General features: G+C 43.0%; 1 protein-coding gene across 4 annotated transcripts in view; it reads right to left on the reverse strand.

Annotated features, from left to right (window-relative positions):
* LOC119499094 (SPRY domain-containing SOCS box protein 4-like) overlaps nucleotides 1-18,099 on the reverse strand; it is an 83,037-nt gene that overhangs the window by 35,020 nt on the left and 29,918 nt on the right. For 3 of the 4 annotated variants that reach the window (XM_037788277.1, XM_037788279.1, XM_037788280.1), the window contains exon 2: nucleotides 5,591-6,552. In XM_037788277.1, coding sequence (XP_037644205.1) covers nucleotides 5,591-6,323 — 733 coding nt within the window. In that variant the 5' untranslated portion in view covers nucleotides 6,324-6,552. Of the gene's footprint in view, nucleotides 1-5,590; nucleotides 6,553-17,405; nucleotides 17,966-18,099 lie in introns of those variants that run through there. The other variant, XM_037788278.1, reaches the window with a different exon arrangement.

Below are 18,099 nucleotides of genomic sequence, written 5' to 3' on the forward strand. Positions count from 1 at the left end.
AGGGCCTTGTGTCTAGTGGCAGCCCAATCCTGGGAAGCGAGGCGATCACCCGAGATAAAAAAAATGCCCTGTGGACACATCAATGTTCTGTAGTTTGGGTGAACAGCAGCGGCAGCAGCTGGTTTAGGTCTAACCTGGAGTGTGTTAGCTCATGTGGTGCAGACTAAATAGTAGAGAAGAGGGAGGGAGGTCAGGCCAGCTTACAGGAAAAAAAAAAAAAAAAAGTGGGTCACTTCTCGTTGACAGATCTGCTGGAATGTGATGCCTGAATAAGCCTGCGACTGTGATTTTAACTATGAAGTATGAATTAATCCCTGCCAACAAAAACCCAGCGTTAGTATTTGTGTCTGCATGCTGCAAATGCCACGTTTCTTTCAGCGGAGTTGGAAGTCCAGAGGCTTTATGATGTGTGTTTGACATTTTTCACACAGTGCAGTTAAAATAGACAAAGTGATGGTGCAGAGACGTGGGTGTGTTTTGAAACTTCTTTGAAAATATGACAATTTTCTATCCGAGTGTCAGTGTCACACTGCCTCATTCACATCGTCTCACGGCTCTGCTAGCTCTCTACTTTCCCTCTCGCTGCCTTTGTATTCTGGCTCCATCCTTCTCCTGATAAAAACGTCAGTATGGTCTTTGTTAGTTCTAGGATCTTATCCTGGTATTTTAAACTTATTCTCAGTCTGTTTTTCTTCCATTCTGTCACCATCTCCCTCCTCTTTTTTACTCTCTTTCCCTCTTTTCAACCCAACTTCCCTGTTCCACACTGTTTTCTCCTGTTTTTTGCTTCCCTCACCGTCTCTGAGGCAGTAATGATTGGTCCTGTCATCCGGTCAGCTAAACTGTCTGAGGCTGAAACTGGTTTGAGCTGGTGAATCATATCACAGCTGTTGGATAATAAACCTTTAATGTCAACTTTTCAGCAACTGGGAAAAAAAAGAAACATTCTGACTTCACTGCCAGGAAAGAAATGTAATCCTTCAATTGAAGTTAAAACCAATCTCCCAAATTGGATTTACAAGGTCTTCACCTGATAACAGTCGTACGTGCCCAACGGTGGCCTCTAAAGGTCCAGAAAAGGTCTATTTCTGGGTGGTTTGTGCATTAGCTGATAAGAAAGGCAGCATTAAACTGCCCGATTTCACATTAGAGTTTAGTGTGATGTTCGCTCGAGTACAAAGAGAAGAGAGGAGGAGGAAGAGAGGAAGTGGCACATATCAGGGCCGAAGCTAAGACAGCTCCCATTGTAGTGAATCAAAGCGCCGCTAATTGGTACAATTATAGAGACAGGACGAGAGAGAATACAGAGCTGTGTGTGTGTGTGTGTGTGAGAGAGAGAGAGATATGCACACACACACACATTAGACAGAAGCAGATGAGAGCGTGCTTCAAGGTAGAAAAATAAATTAGTTACACATGTTTATGTAATTTAGCAACAATTAAGTGAAACACGCACTATCTGGCTAACAGGGATCTGTTCACCTCTCGATGAAAGAGGAGAAATTCTTCAGTCACGGCGGTGGGAGGATGAATAATTTACATCACATTTACAGGATAATGCAGTTTCGACCTCGCTCAGCATGTATTTGCATTAGTGCACATACTTCCCTGACCCTGATTGCTTTGTGTGATCTTCCCGAAACTACCATAGTGCTGCTGGTTATGTACGTCTCACTGGTGTGTGTCCTGTCACTGCAGGAATGGGTGCAATAATCTGAGGTGGAGCCAAGTGATGATCAAGTGCTCGTGGTGGTGCGGCGAGGCCTGAGCCGGAGTGATGAGAAAAGCAAACAGTTTGTGGCGACGAGACGCTGCATCTATAAATCTCTTTTTTAATACCCTGCAGTCATGTTGTTTCCCCTCACAATGATAATTCAAAAACAATCCAATAGTCGCTTCTCATGGGAAGGCCTGTTAGATAAAGTCATTACCGAGCTACCCGGAGGATTTTTCATGACCATACATACCCGCATAAACACACAGAATAGATTTTATACGTTACACTCATTGAGGTTTAAACTCAACACATTTCGCAAATGATAATACACTAAGCAATTACCAGGGACGAAAGCGGCAAAAGATATCACACAATGACTGTTAGCTGACCGCATACTGCAACATTGCCATTCACACTCTCGCAGGCCGACAGCAATTATGACTTCATTCTCGCTATCCGAGTCATCTGCGGAGCATACAAGCCGATTCAATTCAAAACTGATATTGAATGAAACCGCTACACAGACTGTAATCATAGGCTGTTTGCCGACTCTGCAACAAAGAGGGCGCCCCGAGGCTATTTACTTCACCTCTGAATCTGGAGATATTGCTCTCGTCACAGATTTTGTTTCAGATTCAGAGCACTAATAACCCCGAAAAGCCCTCTCAGCTATGAATGTGGTTATGTGTGAATGGAATGAGAAACCAAAAGCATTGTTTCAGCTTTGGTGGTCCAAGTGGATTTCCCCTACCTGAGGTCTGTTTCTAAAAGTAAACCTTTGTCTCGTCTGTCTGCACACACACATATGATTTCATTTATTTTGTTTAGGAGTCTTGGCATGCATAGTTGTAAAGCATCTTCTTAGACTGATTTCTAACAGGAGACAACAGCTTTAAGGCCTCGCCAAACCGCAACATGTTGTGACAAAATCAATTAATTCTGCGATCAGTGTATTTGCTCGTGTCAAGTTTTTTCTGTCAGAGTATAAACTGTTCCCCAACAGAAGAATGGTGTGTAGACAGTTAGGAGACAGGAGTCAATAGTACAATAGACTTAATTGACCTACTAGCGACAGGCTTGCTAACGGAGAGTTAACAATCTTGCAGTTATAGATTATAATTTTACAGTTTTTAATGCACAATTCTTACTTATAATCTGTCACTGTCAATATAGATTCTACATGCTGTACATACAATATATAAACATCTTTACATGTACATATGTACATAATCATCCAGTCCCTGTATATCCATTCAGTATCTAATTCTTTTTTTTGTTGTATTGTTTACAACTTACAGAATACTTGACTAGACATTTTTATTTCTTATTTTAGTGCTGGTCATTGGTTCTTTTTATATACATTACTATTATATTTATATATACACCTATTTTTTCATTACTTGTGTACATAACAGTCCTGTCTCTTCTTTACTTTTATGTGTCCAGCTTTGTTGTCCTTGTCCCTATAGCTGTTATTTGTATTTCTGTGCGAGTACATCAAGAGAGATGCAAAAAAACTGAGTCAAACTACTTGTATGTGCACATGTACTTGGCAAATAAATCTGATTCAAATTGTCATCGACTGAGCTAACAAGCTTGCTATCTAGGGCTGACCCGAATGCTTCGAAGCTTCGACCATTGCCGTAGTAATCGATCTCCGTACTCAGTATTTGAATGCTTCAAATGTATGTAATAATAATGTATAAATCCCAAAATAGCCCATGAAATAAGGAATAATCCCACAAAAAAAGGGGTTTCGGCACCGTTCACCTCACCCTGTGAGTTTTCACTACGTCACCAACCTACGAGAAACAATTATTCAGCAAAGACGCACTGATAAATTTCACTTCCTGGTGTGACTGGACCTTTACTAGTTTTCATTGTGCTGTGCTCAGATCACAAATATGTATTCCTAAATTTCTTGCTGTGTCTGTCTGTTTCTCACACATACACATCCCTGCTTGCCTCCTTTCTCCACCTACTCCCTCTTTTCATATTCCTTAAGACACACCTATCAGGATGAGCCTTTCAACCTTCACTCTCCTCCATGCATTAAGCAGTGCACATTTTCAACAGTCAAACCTCATTTCACAGCATGAAGTATATGTGCTTGTGGAAGCGAGGGCTTTGAACACACTCAATATTCTCCATATTCTCCGAGGTGGCCCATCACACAGACTCGCCGTGAAATCCAGCAGATGGCTCCATAAATGGGAAGTGGCTGAGGTGATGTGCTTGCTTTCAACAGCCAAAGTATGTACTTTGAACTAAGCCTGAGTGTAGGAGATTACCAGACATCACACATACAGTCAGGCGGGACTTAAACCAGAGGTTAAGAATTTCAAGCCTTGAAATTCAGAAAACTCTTTTGTGTTTCATTCTGATTCATATTCTAGTTGGCCAGCTGCAGTTTTAACACCAAAAACATCCAATTTAAAGCTAGAATGAGGCCCGCGACCTCTTTTTTAGAGAGTAGAAAACAGGCTGTTGATGTCGTGGCGACCCTTATGAGCAGAAACTTCTAAGACAAAATTTCAAAGAGGCATTTAAGGTGATTGGGCAAAGGGAAATCAGATGTAACAAACTACAGAGAGAGATGGGTTTCCGCTCAGCTTTCTGCCGGGTAACGCACAAAAACACACCCTGTTGTGATATCAAATAAGACCCATGGGGTTCTGCAAACACAGAGGGAGGGAGACGGCCAGAGTCAGATCATAAGCGTGTTTTCATAAAACACACTTTCCCCTTCCTGGCAGGTGTGTGTCTATGTGTGTAGGTGTCCACGATGTGTGTCTAAGAGCTTTTCTAACAAGCTGTTCAAAGAGTCGCTGTTTAGACTGCGATGGGAGGAAAGCCTGTCTCTTCTCTCATAACACACACATGTAGACAGACAGTGGGAGTCAAACAGAATGTAGCGTCTCCTGGGAACAAAACAACCCATATTCAAATACCTCAACCCAACATCCAAACTGCTCTTTATGAACTCATCTCCCTCGACTCGTACCACTGAGACCACAGCTGTTTTACACAGACACAACAACCGCTTGATACATTTAGAAGGCTGGATGTAATGTTGCTATAATCAGGAAATATTCAGTGCAGAAAAAAATCCTTCTAGCCATGGTGGTGACCCAAAAGACTATCACTGAAACAGCCAAAATGAGCACGGTAATATGGTGTTGATATCTGCAGGTACCGTTTGTAAGACTACATATGAGGAAATTATCTGTTAATGCTTCCTCAGGTACCTCAGCACAAGAACTGATGCTTTGTAATATCTGGAGGAATGAGTCTGAGAGAATCTCCAACAGGGACAAGAGAAAATGAGAAATCACATCCAGGAGGTCAGCTCCTGTAACCTCTAAAGCTGGGCATACACCGTACGATTTTGGCCCGTTTTTGGCAAACCCAAATCCATGAAAAATAACTTTTTTCACATTGTTACTCTTTCAGCTTGAAAGAAAGCAATGGCATAGAGAAGATTTCTATAGAAACACGAGCCACGCACACTATAAAATGACGACACATGATGTTAAACTGCCGCCTCTACATTTCCTGTAGAGAAACCGGTGTCATCACTCCCTTGAATATTGCAGAACACAGTGGATTTTCTGTCTAACTTTCCCCCCCGTTTCCTTCGAAAAGGAAATGTGTCAAAAGTACAATCTCTGTATTCACAGAGTTACACAACAAACTGAAAGTCTTACAACAACCTGGGACATGTGGAGACACGTCACGATTGGGCTGCCACTGTTGGTTTCCTATTCTTGTATTCCACCAACCATGACTTTAAAGACTATTGTAAAGACAAATATCATCTAATATCAGCATTGAGTATGTATGTGTTAATGTAGTGTAATATATGGTACTTACGATCCAAGCCGTTGATGTACTTCATTGCTATCTCACAATGACCCCACACAGCGCTGACGACAGGATACAGCTTCTTGCCTTTCAGTCCTCTAAACGCGACTCCTAGATACTGTCCATCCACCATGAAGCTCAGCGTCCCTTCGTCCATGTCCAGAATCACTAGCAGAGAGTCCGGCAGGGTGAACGACTCCTCCGGCTCCAGGAAACAAGGGTAAGAGGGCAGCACGCTGTGGGCCCTGTTCTTGCTGTCGTGGTAGAGCCTGTTGCGTCCCAGATCCCAGCCCCAGGATTCACAGTCCGACCCCACCAGCGCCGTGTAGCCAACAGAATGTAAAGCAGCTTCTGAGGTCGCCACCCCGACCACAGCGTGGGTGCCACGCTGCCGGGAGGGCCAGTGGATCTTCCACACGTGGAGACCCCTCGTGTATCCGACGCTTCCCCGGATGCAGTCCGTGCTCTGAGCGACCGGGTGGCGGTGAAATGTCAGTTTGTCATCGTCTTTTATGAAGATATTGAGCGAGCGGTCATCGGGGTTCCACGCATGACGGAGCTGCGTCTCCAGTCCAGCACACGGCATGTCCAGTAGGAGATCCAGTCTGGGTGGTTTGGAGAAATCCGGGCCCCTCAGTTCTGGGTGCTGCCGGCGGTGCGCCGAAGGCCGGTACGACGGGGAGCCGCCGCTTTCCCCGCGACCATCTACCGATTTGATGCCGCCAGAGATCTTCTGCCCCATGGCTGCGATGGAAAGGCTGATGGCAGGAGGGGAAGGGAAGGGTGGTGTTTGTGCAGGTGGGTGCTGCGCTGCGTAGAGCTTGACGTTACCTCATCAATGCGGTGGAGCGGAAGTTCCTGACTGGAGAGTGGTAGAGGGAGATGAAGGAGGAGGAGGTGATGAATGAAAGACGTATGCGATCTGGTTTCATGCCACAAATGTCTTCAGAAAGACAGAGCTGCTGCCACTCCTGTTAAGAGAAGGACAAGAGAAAGAACTATTAAAAAATTAGGTATTAACTCCTCTAATTATTAACCACTGCTAGTTTTAGCAAACTATAGTCTGAGCAATGAGCCAGAAAAACAAGGATTAAAAAGAGAGATGATGATTGAGAGAGAAAGGCAAAGAGTAACTGAGAGAGAAAGAGAATTACGCCAGTGGCAAGTGTTGGCAAAACTCCTTGTTTCACAGATTTCGTGCGGCTTTGTTTTGATGGGAATAAACAATGAACAGGATGAACAAGCATACACACATACACTGGCACATATACACACACACACATTTCCTCTGACTCATCCTGCATCCTCCTCACAAAGTCATACGCCAATACCAATACATGCAAGCAAACATTCCCCAGTTGTGCAACATTACCCAGATCTGAACCTGGCACGCTCTCATTTAGGTAATGTAATTTTAATGAGTATAGCCTGAGTCTGCAAAAATATCAGCACAACAGGAGGAAAACAAAAACACCAGGTAATAATTTATCACTATTCCTCAGTGAAACAAAGTTGAAAAAGTCAGCAGGACTGACGCTTGCCTTCACACTTTATATAGTATAGTATGGTACACATGGTAATATGTAACAGTAGCAGACAGTTTATGTTCTACATGTCAGTGTACACGACGAACCAAAATCCTAACCACTGTTCATATTGTGGTTTCATTTTGAGAATGTTATTTCCATTTTTATGTCATTTTCAGTGTAATGTGTTAGTTTCCAGCGCGGGCGAGACAGTTTTAGTTTAGTTTTTATTCAGTTTCAGTTTTGTTCACTTCCGAGTTTTGGTTTATTTGGGGTAAAGGTGACACTGTGTTAAAAAGAACACATCATAAACTCATAGATGTACATTCAAATGAATGTTAATTTAAAAAAAAAAGACCTATTGTTTCTTTAGATATTTCTTTTTATCGCTTATCTCTGGTTTTCATATAAGTAAAGAAAATGACACAAATTTGACCTTGAATTTTTATTTATATATACTTTTTTTTTTACTTTTAACTTTTTATTTCAATTGGTTCACATAGTCATATAATATAAAATAATAATATTTAATATATAATAATATTTATTGTTCTTTTAGTTAACAATAATTAGTCTTTAACACCATATTTCAGCATATAAAGCCACTAAAACGATGATCTCACATACACACAGAGACAGCTCTGTGTGGTTAAACTGACGTAGGGGTCTCTTCCAGGAACGGCAGCTGGTGCTTCCTGTTCGGAGGAAAAGAGTTGTCACACCTCAGGCAGACAGGGAAGCGGATGACACAACTCTCTATGTATCTCATGTATCTATCTGCTGCTTGTCTTTACCTCATCCACCACAAGCACTCATTTATTTTTATGTGTTCGCTGAACTGACGCGTCTTCTGGTAAGAGTGTCTCACACCTCGATAGGAGAAGTGATGCACCGTTTATTCATGCGTCTGCACTGCACTGCATGCAAGGTTAAACCTTCTACTACTGTTGACAATAGAGCATTATTATGTGAAGGTCTGGATAATGCTCTGTTGGTGTATCTCTATTCAGTTTATTGTTTCAATCTATACACGAACCATGTAGTTACTTAAGCCTGGAAAGCTGAAAATACACTTCAAAAAGTACAATTTTATAAAAGGCCATTGTCTGTATTTCTCGAAGACTATATAAGCAGTGGACGTAGTCACCATGACGTCACTCATTGGTTTGTGGACGGCCGTTTTGAAGCCTCGAGTTCAGCATTTTGGCCGTCGCCATCTTGGGTTTTTGCAACCAGAAGTGACACGAGAGGGTGGAGCTAAGTACAACCAAATGCTGAATGAGACATTTTTAGGCGACTAAAAAGGTTATAACTAGCTTTCATGAACTGAAAACACACTGTGAAAGGGTTAAAGTTGTAAGATGGAAACACGGACAACTCCCAGACCGGACAACGCCGTGGTAGTGACCTGTCAATCACAAGGTAGCCACGCCCTAAAGCATACCCTGCTTTATGGTCTATTTGACTCTAAATGGGACCATAATTTACTAAATGAACATCATGCTGTATTGAAGAAGACTTGAAACTAGTGAGAAGTAGGCTCATTTTCTCATAGACTTCTATACAATCTGACTTCTTTTTGCAACCAGAGGAGTCGCCCCCTGCTGGCTACTAGAAGGAATGCAAGTTTAAGGCACTTCTGTATTGGCTTCACTTCTCAGACCCAGAGGTTGCCCACTGGTATTTCTCTAAAATGTAAAGTGAATTAAAAGTTAATATGACACTTTGTACAGTGTTTTTATTTTTAACCAAAGACTGATGACACCAGCACAAATATTCCCATCAGACCAGTCGGTCACCACACCACAGAGTGAGGTCATGGTGTAATTCTGTGTGAAATTTCTATGCCCTCCACACACGCACGCACGCATGCACGCACGCACGCACGCACGCACACACACACACCTCCGTCTCATTTTGGCCGCTCGCATTTTCCCATTCTCTGTCGCTCTCTTTCTGTCTCTCTCGCTGTGAATGAGGTCATGGCAGCTGGCAGCCAATGTGTGCCACCACTCAGTTCACTCCTCAGCATGAGAGGGTTCAGTGCTCGGACACACACGCACACACACAGATACAGCTGCCTCAGTGTGTGTCATCACGGCTGGCAGGTGGGTTAAGGGTGGACCCTGCATGGAAGATTCCAGAGTCATCGCTGCCAAACTTCAGCCAAAGAAAACACTATTTAACACTGTACAAACTCTCAGTGTGTGCGTCTCAGCGGGCCCGGTCTGGCACAGCATGTGGATAACAATCTGGCATTTTGGGCTGTCATCAAGGAGGCACTTGACCTCTGACCCTGTGTCGTCACGGTCGCCGTTGCGTAGTAACCTCTCAAGAGGCTGGTGGTGGGCTGGCGCAGCGTCTGCTGCTGCGAATAGCGGCAACATGCTTCAGCCATCTGTTGTTTACTTTCCCTCCATCTCTATCTGCTTCTGCAGCCAACTCATTGAGGACCGACCACACTCGTCCCACCTCCCTTCATCTGTACTCTCAGCTGGTTTCGACAAGACAGAAGATCACATGGTGCCACACATATGCAAAATGCAGGTGGTGCTATGATTTAAGGCTGCAATTTGGGATTATCATCATCATCTAACTAATTCATCATTTAGAAAATATCAGAAAGTAGTGAAAACTCACTTCCTTTGTCCATCAACAGTCTAAAATCCGAAGATATTAAGCTTAATATCACGGGAGATGAAGAAAAGTTCCCCAACTTTTAGACGCTGAAACTAGATTATTATATCATAATAGATTAATGTTCTGTCAATCAATTAATCAACTAATTTTTTCAGCTCTACTATGATTTGGAGCTTGGTTATTGCTTTATAAATATCAAATAACACAAATTAGTTCAACAGGGGATGGATGTTAGGCCAGATATTAGCAGAAATCTGGAAGAATGAGAGACAGGAAGGGCAAGGAGAGTGTAGAGGTAATCTTTAAATTATCTGACCAATTAAAATGGTTTTCTTTGTCTTGGAGAAAAGTATATAATCTGTGTATTATCTTTCTTCGGGGAGACGTTCCCCTTTGCCCTCTGGTGTCTTCTTGTGTTATGGTATTAAGTCTCCTAATTGCAATTATATTCTTTAACTTCAACATCGGTGTTTTGTGTGTTTATTCAAAATGTTTTAAGTGTTACAGATACAATTTTGTATGGCTAGAGAGGGAAAAGGGTGAACTTGGCAAGAAAAAAATTGAATTGAGTGACGTTCAGCAAAAACTTTGTGAATGTGAGACAAAAAAGAGCTGTCAAGTTACTTTAAAGTAAAAACTATTCTAAACGCCTTGTCATAAAATTGGAAAAAGGATGAGATAAGGAAGGCGAGGACAAATAAGAGACAGACAGCAGTGTGCACCTGCTGTGTGGGCTAGCTTCATCTGGCTTCTCCTGCTGTACTACTAACAAGCTCCAGTCACTAAAAAGCATGTGAGGGCGGTGTGTGTGTGTGTGTATGTGTGTGCGTGTGTGTGTGTGTGTGTGTATGTGTCTCAGACTGTGTTTCATTTACTGGCCAACAAATTCTGACTGGGCAGACAGGCTTTGAAGTCACACACACCAACTCACACACTGAGATAGGAAACTGCTGGGAACCGCTCACTCATACTGCACCACCCTCAGAGAACAGTCCCGATTCGTCTGTGGACTTTTTCCACAGGAATCCTGTCAACCACTCTAGAGGATCCAAAACACCTATGACTAACAGAAACCAAGTTCGTACAGTAGTATTTACTGTACGTGTGTGATTCTTTGTTTGTGTCTGAGAGGGTCAGACGAGGCCACACAGGACCATAATGAGTAGCTCGACAGTCATTCAGCCTTCCAGTTTCTGTGTTAATGCATGAATGTCTGACCCTGAGAGCGTGCTTGTGTGTGTGCGTGTCCTTCATCCTAGATCAGCTGGTCCGCGAGTTATCATCCCGGCAGACCCGGTGCAGCAGCAGAAACAGCTGTTGTCTCGCACCACTAATACGCCACATAGAAACAGTGGGCTTCGTTTAGCAAGTCACATGCAGTCAAATGATTGAGTATTTTATAGACAGCTTAAAGGAGTAGTTTGACATTTTGGGAAATGTGTTCCCTTTCTTGCTGAGAGTTAGATGAGAAGTGATACCACTCTGTTCAATATAAGGCCCCAGCCAACAGCTATTCAGCTTAGGGCCCAGACACATCGACCCGACATCAAAGAACTAGCGGCGATGAAGGCTAGTTGAGTCGCCACACATCGCCTTTGTCTCGGCCAAAAAGTTGCACTCGAACAGCAAATTTCAAAATATGAATTTAACAATAAAATGATTTGGAAAAGATTCAGAACCTAAAAAAGAAGTGCTAAATGAAAAGTTAAGGGATCACCAAAGTTATTAAAATTCTTGCTACGCGAGACATGACATTTGTGTAGCAAATTTGATGGAAATGCATCCAATAGTTACTGAGACTAAATAACTCTGCCTACCAGCAGACGGCGGTAGTCTGTACTGCGGATATACAAGCCGTGGTTATTATACGTAGATGAAATAAAGCGGTATCTGCCTACCATTTTCACTTGCCACTTAGCTTCATTCCAGATGGCCATGTCGTTGTGAAAATGTCAGTGTATTGGAATGATCAGATGAAGATAAAAAATGAGAAGAGCCTTCTGTGTTTTTCCTCTTGACTTTACTCGTTGGCTTGCTTTCCTGATGTCCGCTTCTCTTCTCGTGCACTGATTCATTTAAGCTGAACTGCCAATCAGAGATTTCTCTCACCGACGGGCGCCGCCGGCGATTCAACATGCCGAATCGGCCGAAAAAAACTCAGACACGGGCAGACTAGAACCAACAGTGCGAAACACACCGAACAAACTAGGCCTAGGCTTAGTGTGTCAGGACCTTTAGCTTAGCATACAGACTGGAAACAGAGGGAACAGCTAGCCAGGCTCTGTCCAAAGATGTTATTAATTTTTCAATCTAACTCTCAGTAAGAATAGTGAATAAGCGTATTCCCCAAAATGTCAAACTATTCCTTTTAAGAAATGTTCACATGACTTGCCCCCAAGACAGCTGAGACACCAGGGACATTCATTTGGAAAGACAGTCCTGAAGTGCAATTAAACATTTAATGAACTGCAACTAAAACATTTCATGTGTCTGTTTCTGTTATCACATGAGAAATTCAGCAGCTTGCTCCTGAAATATTGAGGCGTCTGTCTTTTTCTGGGGGAATAGCTATGAGTCTGCATTAAAATGTGCCAGCAGTGTGCAGAATGAACGGTTTGACTCGCCTTTCATGGGTCGGTGAGCTCGAATTATTCTGGTCGTAGAGAATTCTGATTTAAGGGCAGAATTAGGGAGTGCATTAATTTTTTTTAAAAACGCTCACTCACTGATACGTTGGTCAAGCTTGAAATTCATCGTGGAGGGCAGCAGGAGGAAACATTTCGAAGTTTGAGAACAGGCAAAGGCCAAACTCGTTTTCTGCGTCTCATTATAACGGGTGTATTGAAGTTTAGATTTGTTTTAGTTGTTTTAGTTTTAGTTCTCACCCTTCTTGTTTCACCTCTTTTACTCAAGACCTTTCATTCACCGCCTGATCTCAGACCACATCACTTTTCACCGCTATTACATAATTTTAAAACCACTCCGACCTTGTTTGAACCTTAACTGTCATGCCGGAGCACAGCGACTTTGCCTCGATCCTATGACGTCTGAAAAATGAATCACAAGGTGGTCACTTCTTCAACTTTCCTATCCTGGGGGGGACATTCGGGCCACCACACACACAGTGTATAAAAACACAGCTCACAAACACACATTTATATTACATCTCGTCATGGCAACAGCTGTACCCACTAGATTAAACAAACTACCATCCTCTCTGCATTGCTGACATTCATTCCTACTGAGGGAATCCCTGGGTAGCTGGAGATGCCAGAGCTAGACATAAACTGTACCGTCTGGCTCCTAACAGGATGTCAAAATACAGAGAGAGAGACTCCAGACTGGAGGTTTAAACTTATCTTCAGCTGAAGAGAATAAGTGGTGCACTCATATAGACATCTCTGGACTTATTAGGCAGTTGTAGAAGAAGATATCCGTACTCTTTTATCACTGTCTCCCTTTGACATTTTAACTTTGTTTCTCTATTTTCACCAACTTTCTATCCTTTTTACTCTCCTTTCTTCCCTATCCATTTGTCTCTGTCCCTGTCTCGCTGCCCGTCTCTCTGTCTTACTGTAACAGTAAATCCATGGGGGCTACAGCAGAGCTGACACTATCAATTGGTACAAATTATCTCAGGCCTGCCACCGAAAATGCCCCAGCGTCTACCATGCGGCAATCAATGCGGGCTCAGCATGCGGGAAAAGCACGGTCTGCAAAACACTGCACACAAGCAAGTTCACACGCAGCTGCGTACAAGTAAACATGCTCGCTGACAAGCACGACTCAAAATAAAGATGAAATTGACTCTTGGAAGAAATTACCTTTTATACACCAGTTGAGGAAAACTTTGAGAGTCTCTCCCTTTCTTTCATCACGGTCTGAACTCTTTTCTGAGTAACTCCAGTCACCGTCTCCCTAATGAATCATGTTCCCTCCTCTCCCACCTCTTCCTCCTCCTCTGCTCACATTAATCTGCTCTTCTCTTGAAATGAAAAATTCCCTCCTAAAACTCCCTCGCTCTTTCTCTTAAATACCGCACTTGCACCGTTGGCGATCTAGGAATTGAAACTAAATAGTTGCCTGAAAAAGAAAACGCAGTGTATTTATAGATAGATTGAAATACAGAAGATATACACACACACACACACACACACACACACACACACACACACACACACACACACACACACACACACACACACACACACACACACACACACACAGTCTGCTCATAAGTTCTTATATTCCTCTCATGCCTGCTGTGACACCTTAAAATCCATGGTGCCCTGAGGGAAGACCATTAGTGCTACAGTGATTGAGCACTCCTTTACGGACACCTACGCAAAACCTATTCATCTCTCTCTCACACACACACACACACACACACACACACACACACACACACACACACACACACATCCCATACACAGAAGGCCTTGGCGGTGCCATCCATAAAGCTCTCTCTGGGGTAGCAGTGGATTCAGGTGGCAGATTCACAACCCCAGCAGTAATGAAACTGAATCAAAGTCTGCCTGAATATGATGCACTGCTGCTGCCTCACTCATTTAACATCCGACCCGCTTGCACAAGAGTGTGATGAAATGTGTCACACCCACACGAGTCAAACGCAATACATGAATTATTCTTTTTTTTTACGCTGTTGTGATGGAATGACGTCAAAAACAACATTTTGGGACACAAATTTTCTTTGGTTTCACTGGATGGTTTTAAACACTTAAAAGAGGGAGACAGATGAGCGAAGAGTTTATTACTAGAATATATTTTATAGAGCTAAAACTACAAGTGACTTTATTAATTAATCAATTGACAGAAATTGAACAACCCTAGCAGTAGCTGACAGGAAGTGAACTTGGACCAGAGCTGTTGCCCTAGCAACAGAATTGCAATGAAAAGCTTAGTTTAGCCAAAGAGTATAGAAGCAAAGAAGCGAAACTTGCCATTTTGGACTAAAAAAGGCAATGAGTCCATTGCCATGGATGTATAATGTTTTTTTTTAAAGTAAATCAACTTCCCAGTACGAACACTTTAATAACCCTCATTTTAATCGTTGTGTCATAAAAGTTGTAAAATTAACCAACAGCTGAATCCAGAGTTATTTTCCTCGGCATAATGAACATGCATCAGACCCACGGGACTGCACCGCCCTGCACGCTTATATGACCTTTCCGGTTCTGCCAGCGTCCTGCTAGCTGTCTGCGGCTGTAATAATGGATATATTGTCAGTAATTCGTCACTTTTATTGTCTTATAATACACCCATGGGCTGTATGCTGTAAGCCTGTACCGTGTTGGTTCTGTTAACGTCTCTGTTCCCAAACAACCGGCTATCGGCCAGTAGCTAGTAGCATGACATTAACAGAGTTTAATGTAGTTGTAGGCTATTTACTAACGCGCAGGGCAAAAGCACAGTGCAAAAGCACAGTGCACAACCTCTTATACATCCATGGTCTGTGGTCTATTGTACATCGATTTAGGAGGTTCTTGATATGAAAAAGTTTGAGATTGCTCTCCAAATCTGTGTGCTGGAACTTCCATTTATGTCCATCGCTCACTTCATGCTCCTCTGGGTAAAAAGATAAATAAATAAATAAATAAATAAGTAAAAATAAATAAATAAATAAGTAAGTAAATAGTTGTAGCAGTACGCATATTTATAATATTTTTTATTGTTCAACACAGGCCATTTCGGAAGACACATTACAATTATGACAATAGAATAGAAATATATTTTTTTTTAACTTTTGTATTGCACTTTGCAGGTGGACGTTCAACTGATGTCATTATGGTAGTCGACTTGATTACAGTCCAAAATGGCAGAGGCGTAGGTCTTTGGTTTAGCATATTAGATTAGTGTGTTAGCATGCTAACGGTGGCTAATTAGCACCAAACAGAAAGCACAGGAAGGTTATTCGTTTTCCAGATCATTTTTAGATGTTTTGACCTAATTTTGCCCTTCTGATGGGAACCATCCCGTCAATTCATTCAATGGTTTTTGAGATATTTCACACACAGTGATTTACCGACAGAATAGAAAATAGAAAAAAAAATACCAAACACTTGACGTTTCCAGCCCTAAATGTGAGGATTTGCTGCGTTTCTCTGTTTAATATCATTGTAAACTGAATAAATCTGGGTTATGGACCGGTGGTTGAACAAAACAAGCAATTTGAAGATGTCACTTTGGGCTCCGGAAACTGGAGAAGAGCATTTTACACTATTTTCTGACCTTTTATAGAGTGAGCAATTTAAGTCAAACAATAATAGACAGTTAATGGAAATAATTGCAGCCTTAACTCTGTGACACACACACACACACACACACACACACACACACACACACACACACACACACACACACACACACACACACACACACACACACACACACACACACACACACACACACACACACACACACACACACACACAAAGATGCACGCGTTTTATGATTGGGGCACTTGTCTGTCTCACCACGGCGTTCTCTAAAATTGCTCAGCGCAAAGTGGAACATAGGGTTCTGTGCCAGTAGGACATTTGACAGGGAGAAGTACAACCACCCATAAACAGCGTGACACCGAGAGACCTCCCAACTGTTCTCACATTGCAAACGGAGAAAGACAGGAAACAAAGAGAAAGACGGGGAGAAAATTAAAAAACAGTGCCTAAAAAAAGTGGTTATTTAAATAGAGGGACCAACTATAAAAAGCAGGCAGAGGCTGTGGTTGGTGGAGGAAGGCTGTATGGATTTGACAGAAATAAAAAGAACACAAACAATGGAAGAGATGGAGAGAGAGAGAGAGAGAGAGAGAGAGAGAGAGAGAGAGACAGAGAGAGAGAGAGAGAGAGAGAGAGAGGGAAACTGAGGTCAGCAGCTGACAAAACAAAAAGGATAAAGTCAGAAAGGAGGGCTGCTATCTCTCTATCCCAGGATGGACCACACAAAATACACCTCCCACCCCAATCCATAGACTAAACACACACACACTGTGAGAAAAAAGCTACTGCAGGCAGTGTGGGGTGCAAGGCGTCAGATTAGGGGTGTTTGTAGCGTATAGACAAACAGTGTGTTTAAAAATAGAAAGCAGGATCTATCCTATTATTGTATGTGAGTGGGGGAAATCCTCAGGGTAGCTTATCCCACAACTCTCAACTCTATCTCTCACAAACAAAAGCACACACACACATATATAAACACACACACAGGGGTATCCCAGTTGGCCAGCTGGGGCCTCAAGACCATTAAGAGAATTAAAGGCGACAGGAGATGAGCAAGAGGGGGGAGAGAGAGAGAGAGAGGGAGAGAGGATGGGAGGGAGGAGGAGAGGCTGAGTGCATGGTAGCATCCAGAGAAAAGAAAATGTTGAGTATATCCTCTAAAAGGTAAAAAAAAAAAAAAAAGAAAGAAAAAAAAGCTGATCTTGTCTAATAAAACATTGAAAACTGATCGTACTCAGCTAGTTTTAACCCTCATATAAATAAGCACACTGCATCCCATACAGTTGTAGCAGCTACTCTATTTCTCCCACAAATACACACACACACACTCCTGAAATAGCAACCATCTCTTCCAGTGAGGCATATTTCAGCGATGAAACACTACACCTTGTAGACAACACAACAGATCAAGCCACTTACAGTGAATCTCCAGTGACTCTTCTCATGTCTCGCTGCTTGTAGCTGTTCAGTCCATGTCCAAATCCAGCCAAAAATGAAAAGAAAGAACTCCTCCGGCCAGCCACTGGCAAAGAGAGAAGACAGGAGGAGAGGAAACCAGCAGCCGGCAAGTCTGACTGAGAGAGAGAGAAAGAGAGAAAGAGAGAGCTGCCCACCTCTGCCTCCTGCACCCTTCCCTTGTTCCCTCCCTCTTTCCCTTCCCTGGAGCTTATCTGTCCCGAGGCTATCACTTCTTCTTCCTCGCCACCTCACCTCCCCCCCAACACACTCGAGCTCCAACTCTGAAGAGGGTTTCCAAGGCAGCGCCGTCACGACGTTCTCCGCTGACAACTACAGCGCCGAACAGACTTTCAGCCCCACTCCAGTTTCAGTTCCACTTCAGTCTTTCCGAGAGAGAAAGAGAAAGAGAGAGAGAGAGAGCAGAGAGGAGGGAGACATGAAGGGCTGAAAGCCGATCCCCTCTGATCTCATCAAGCAAAGTTACCAACAGCAACCAGACCAGCAGGCAGCTGAGAGAAACACCCGGTTCACCTCGCTCCCTCCCTCCCCCGCCTGATTCACCCTTCTTACAAAGAGCTCACACCGAGCCAACCAACCAAGCCAACCAAGCTAACCCCCCCCCCATTCTGGAGGCACACACATGTTCACAATACAC

The sequence above is a fragment of the Sebastes umbrosus genome, chromosome 12, assembly GCF_015220745.1.
Source record: "Sebastes umbrosus isolate fSebUmb1 chromosome 12, fSebUmb1.pri, whole genome shotgun sequence".
Taxonomy (NCBI): Eukaryota; Metazoa; Chordata; class Actinopteri; order Perciformes; family Sebastidae; genus Sebastes; species Sebastes umbrosus.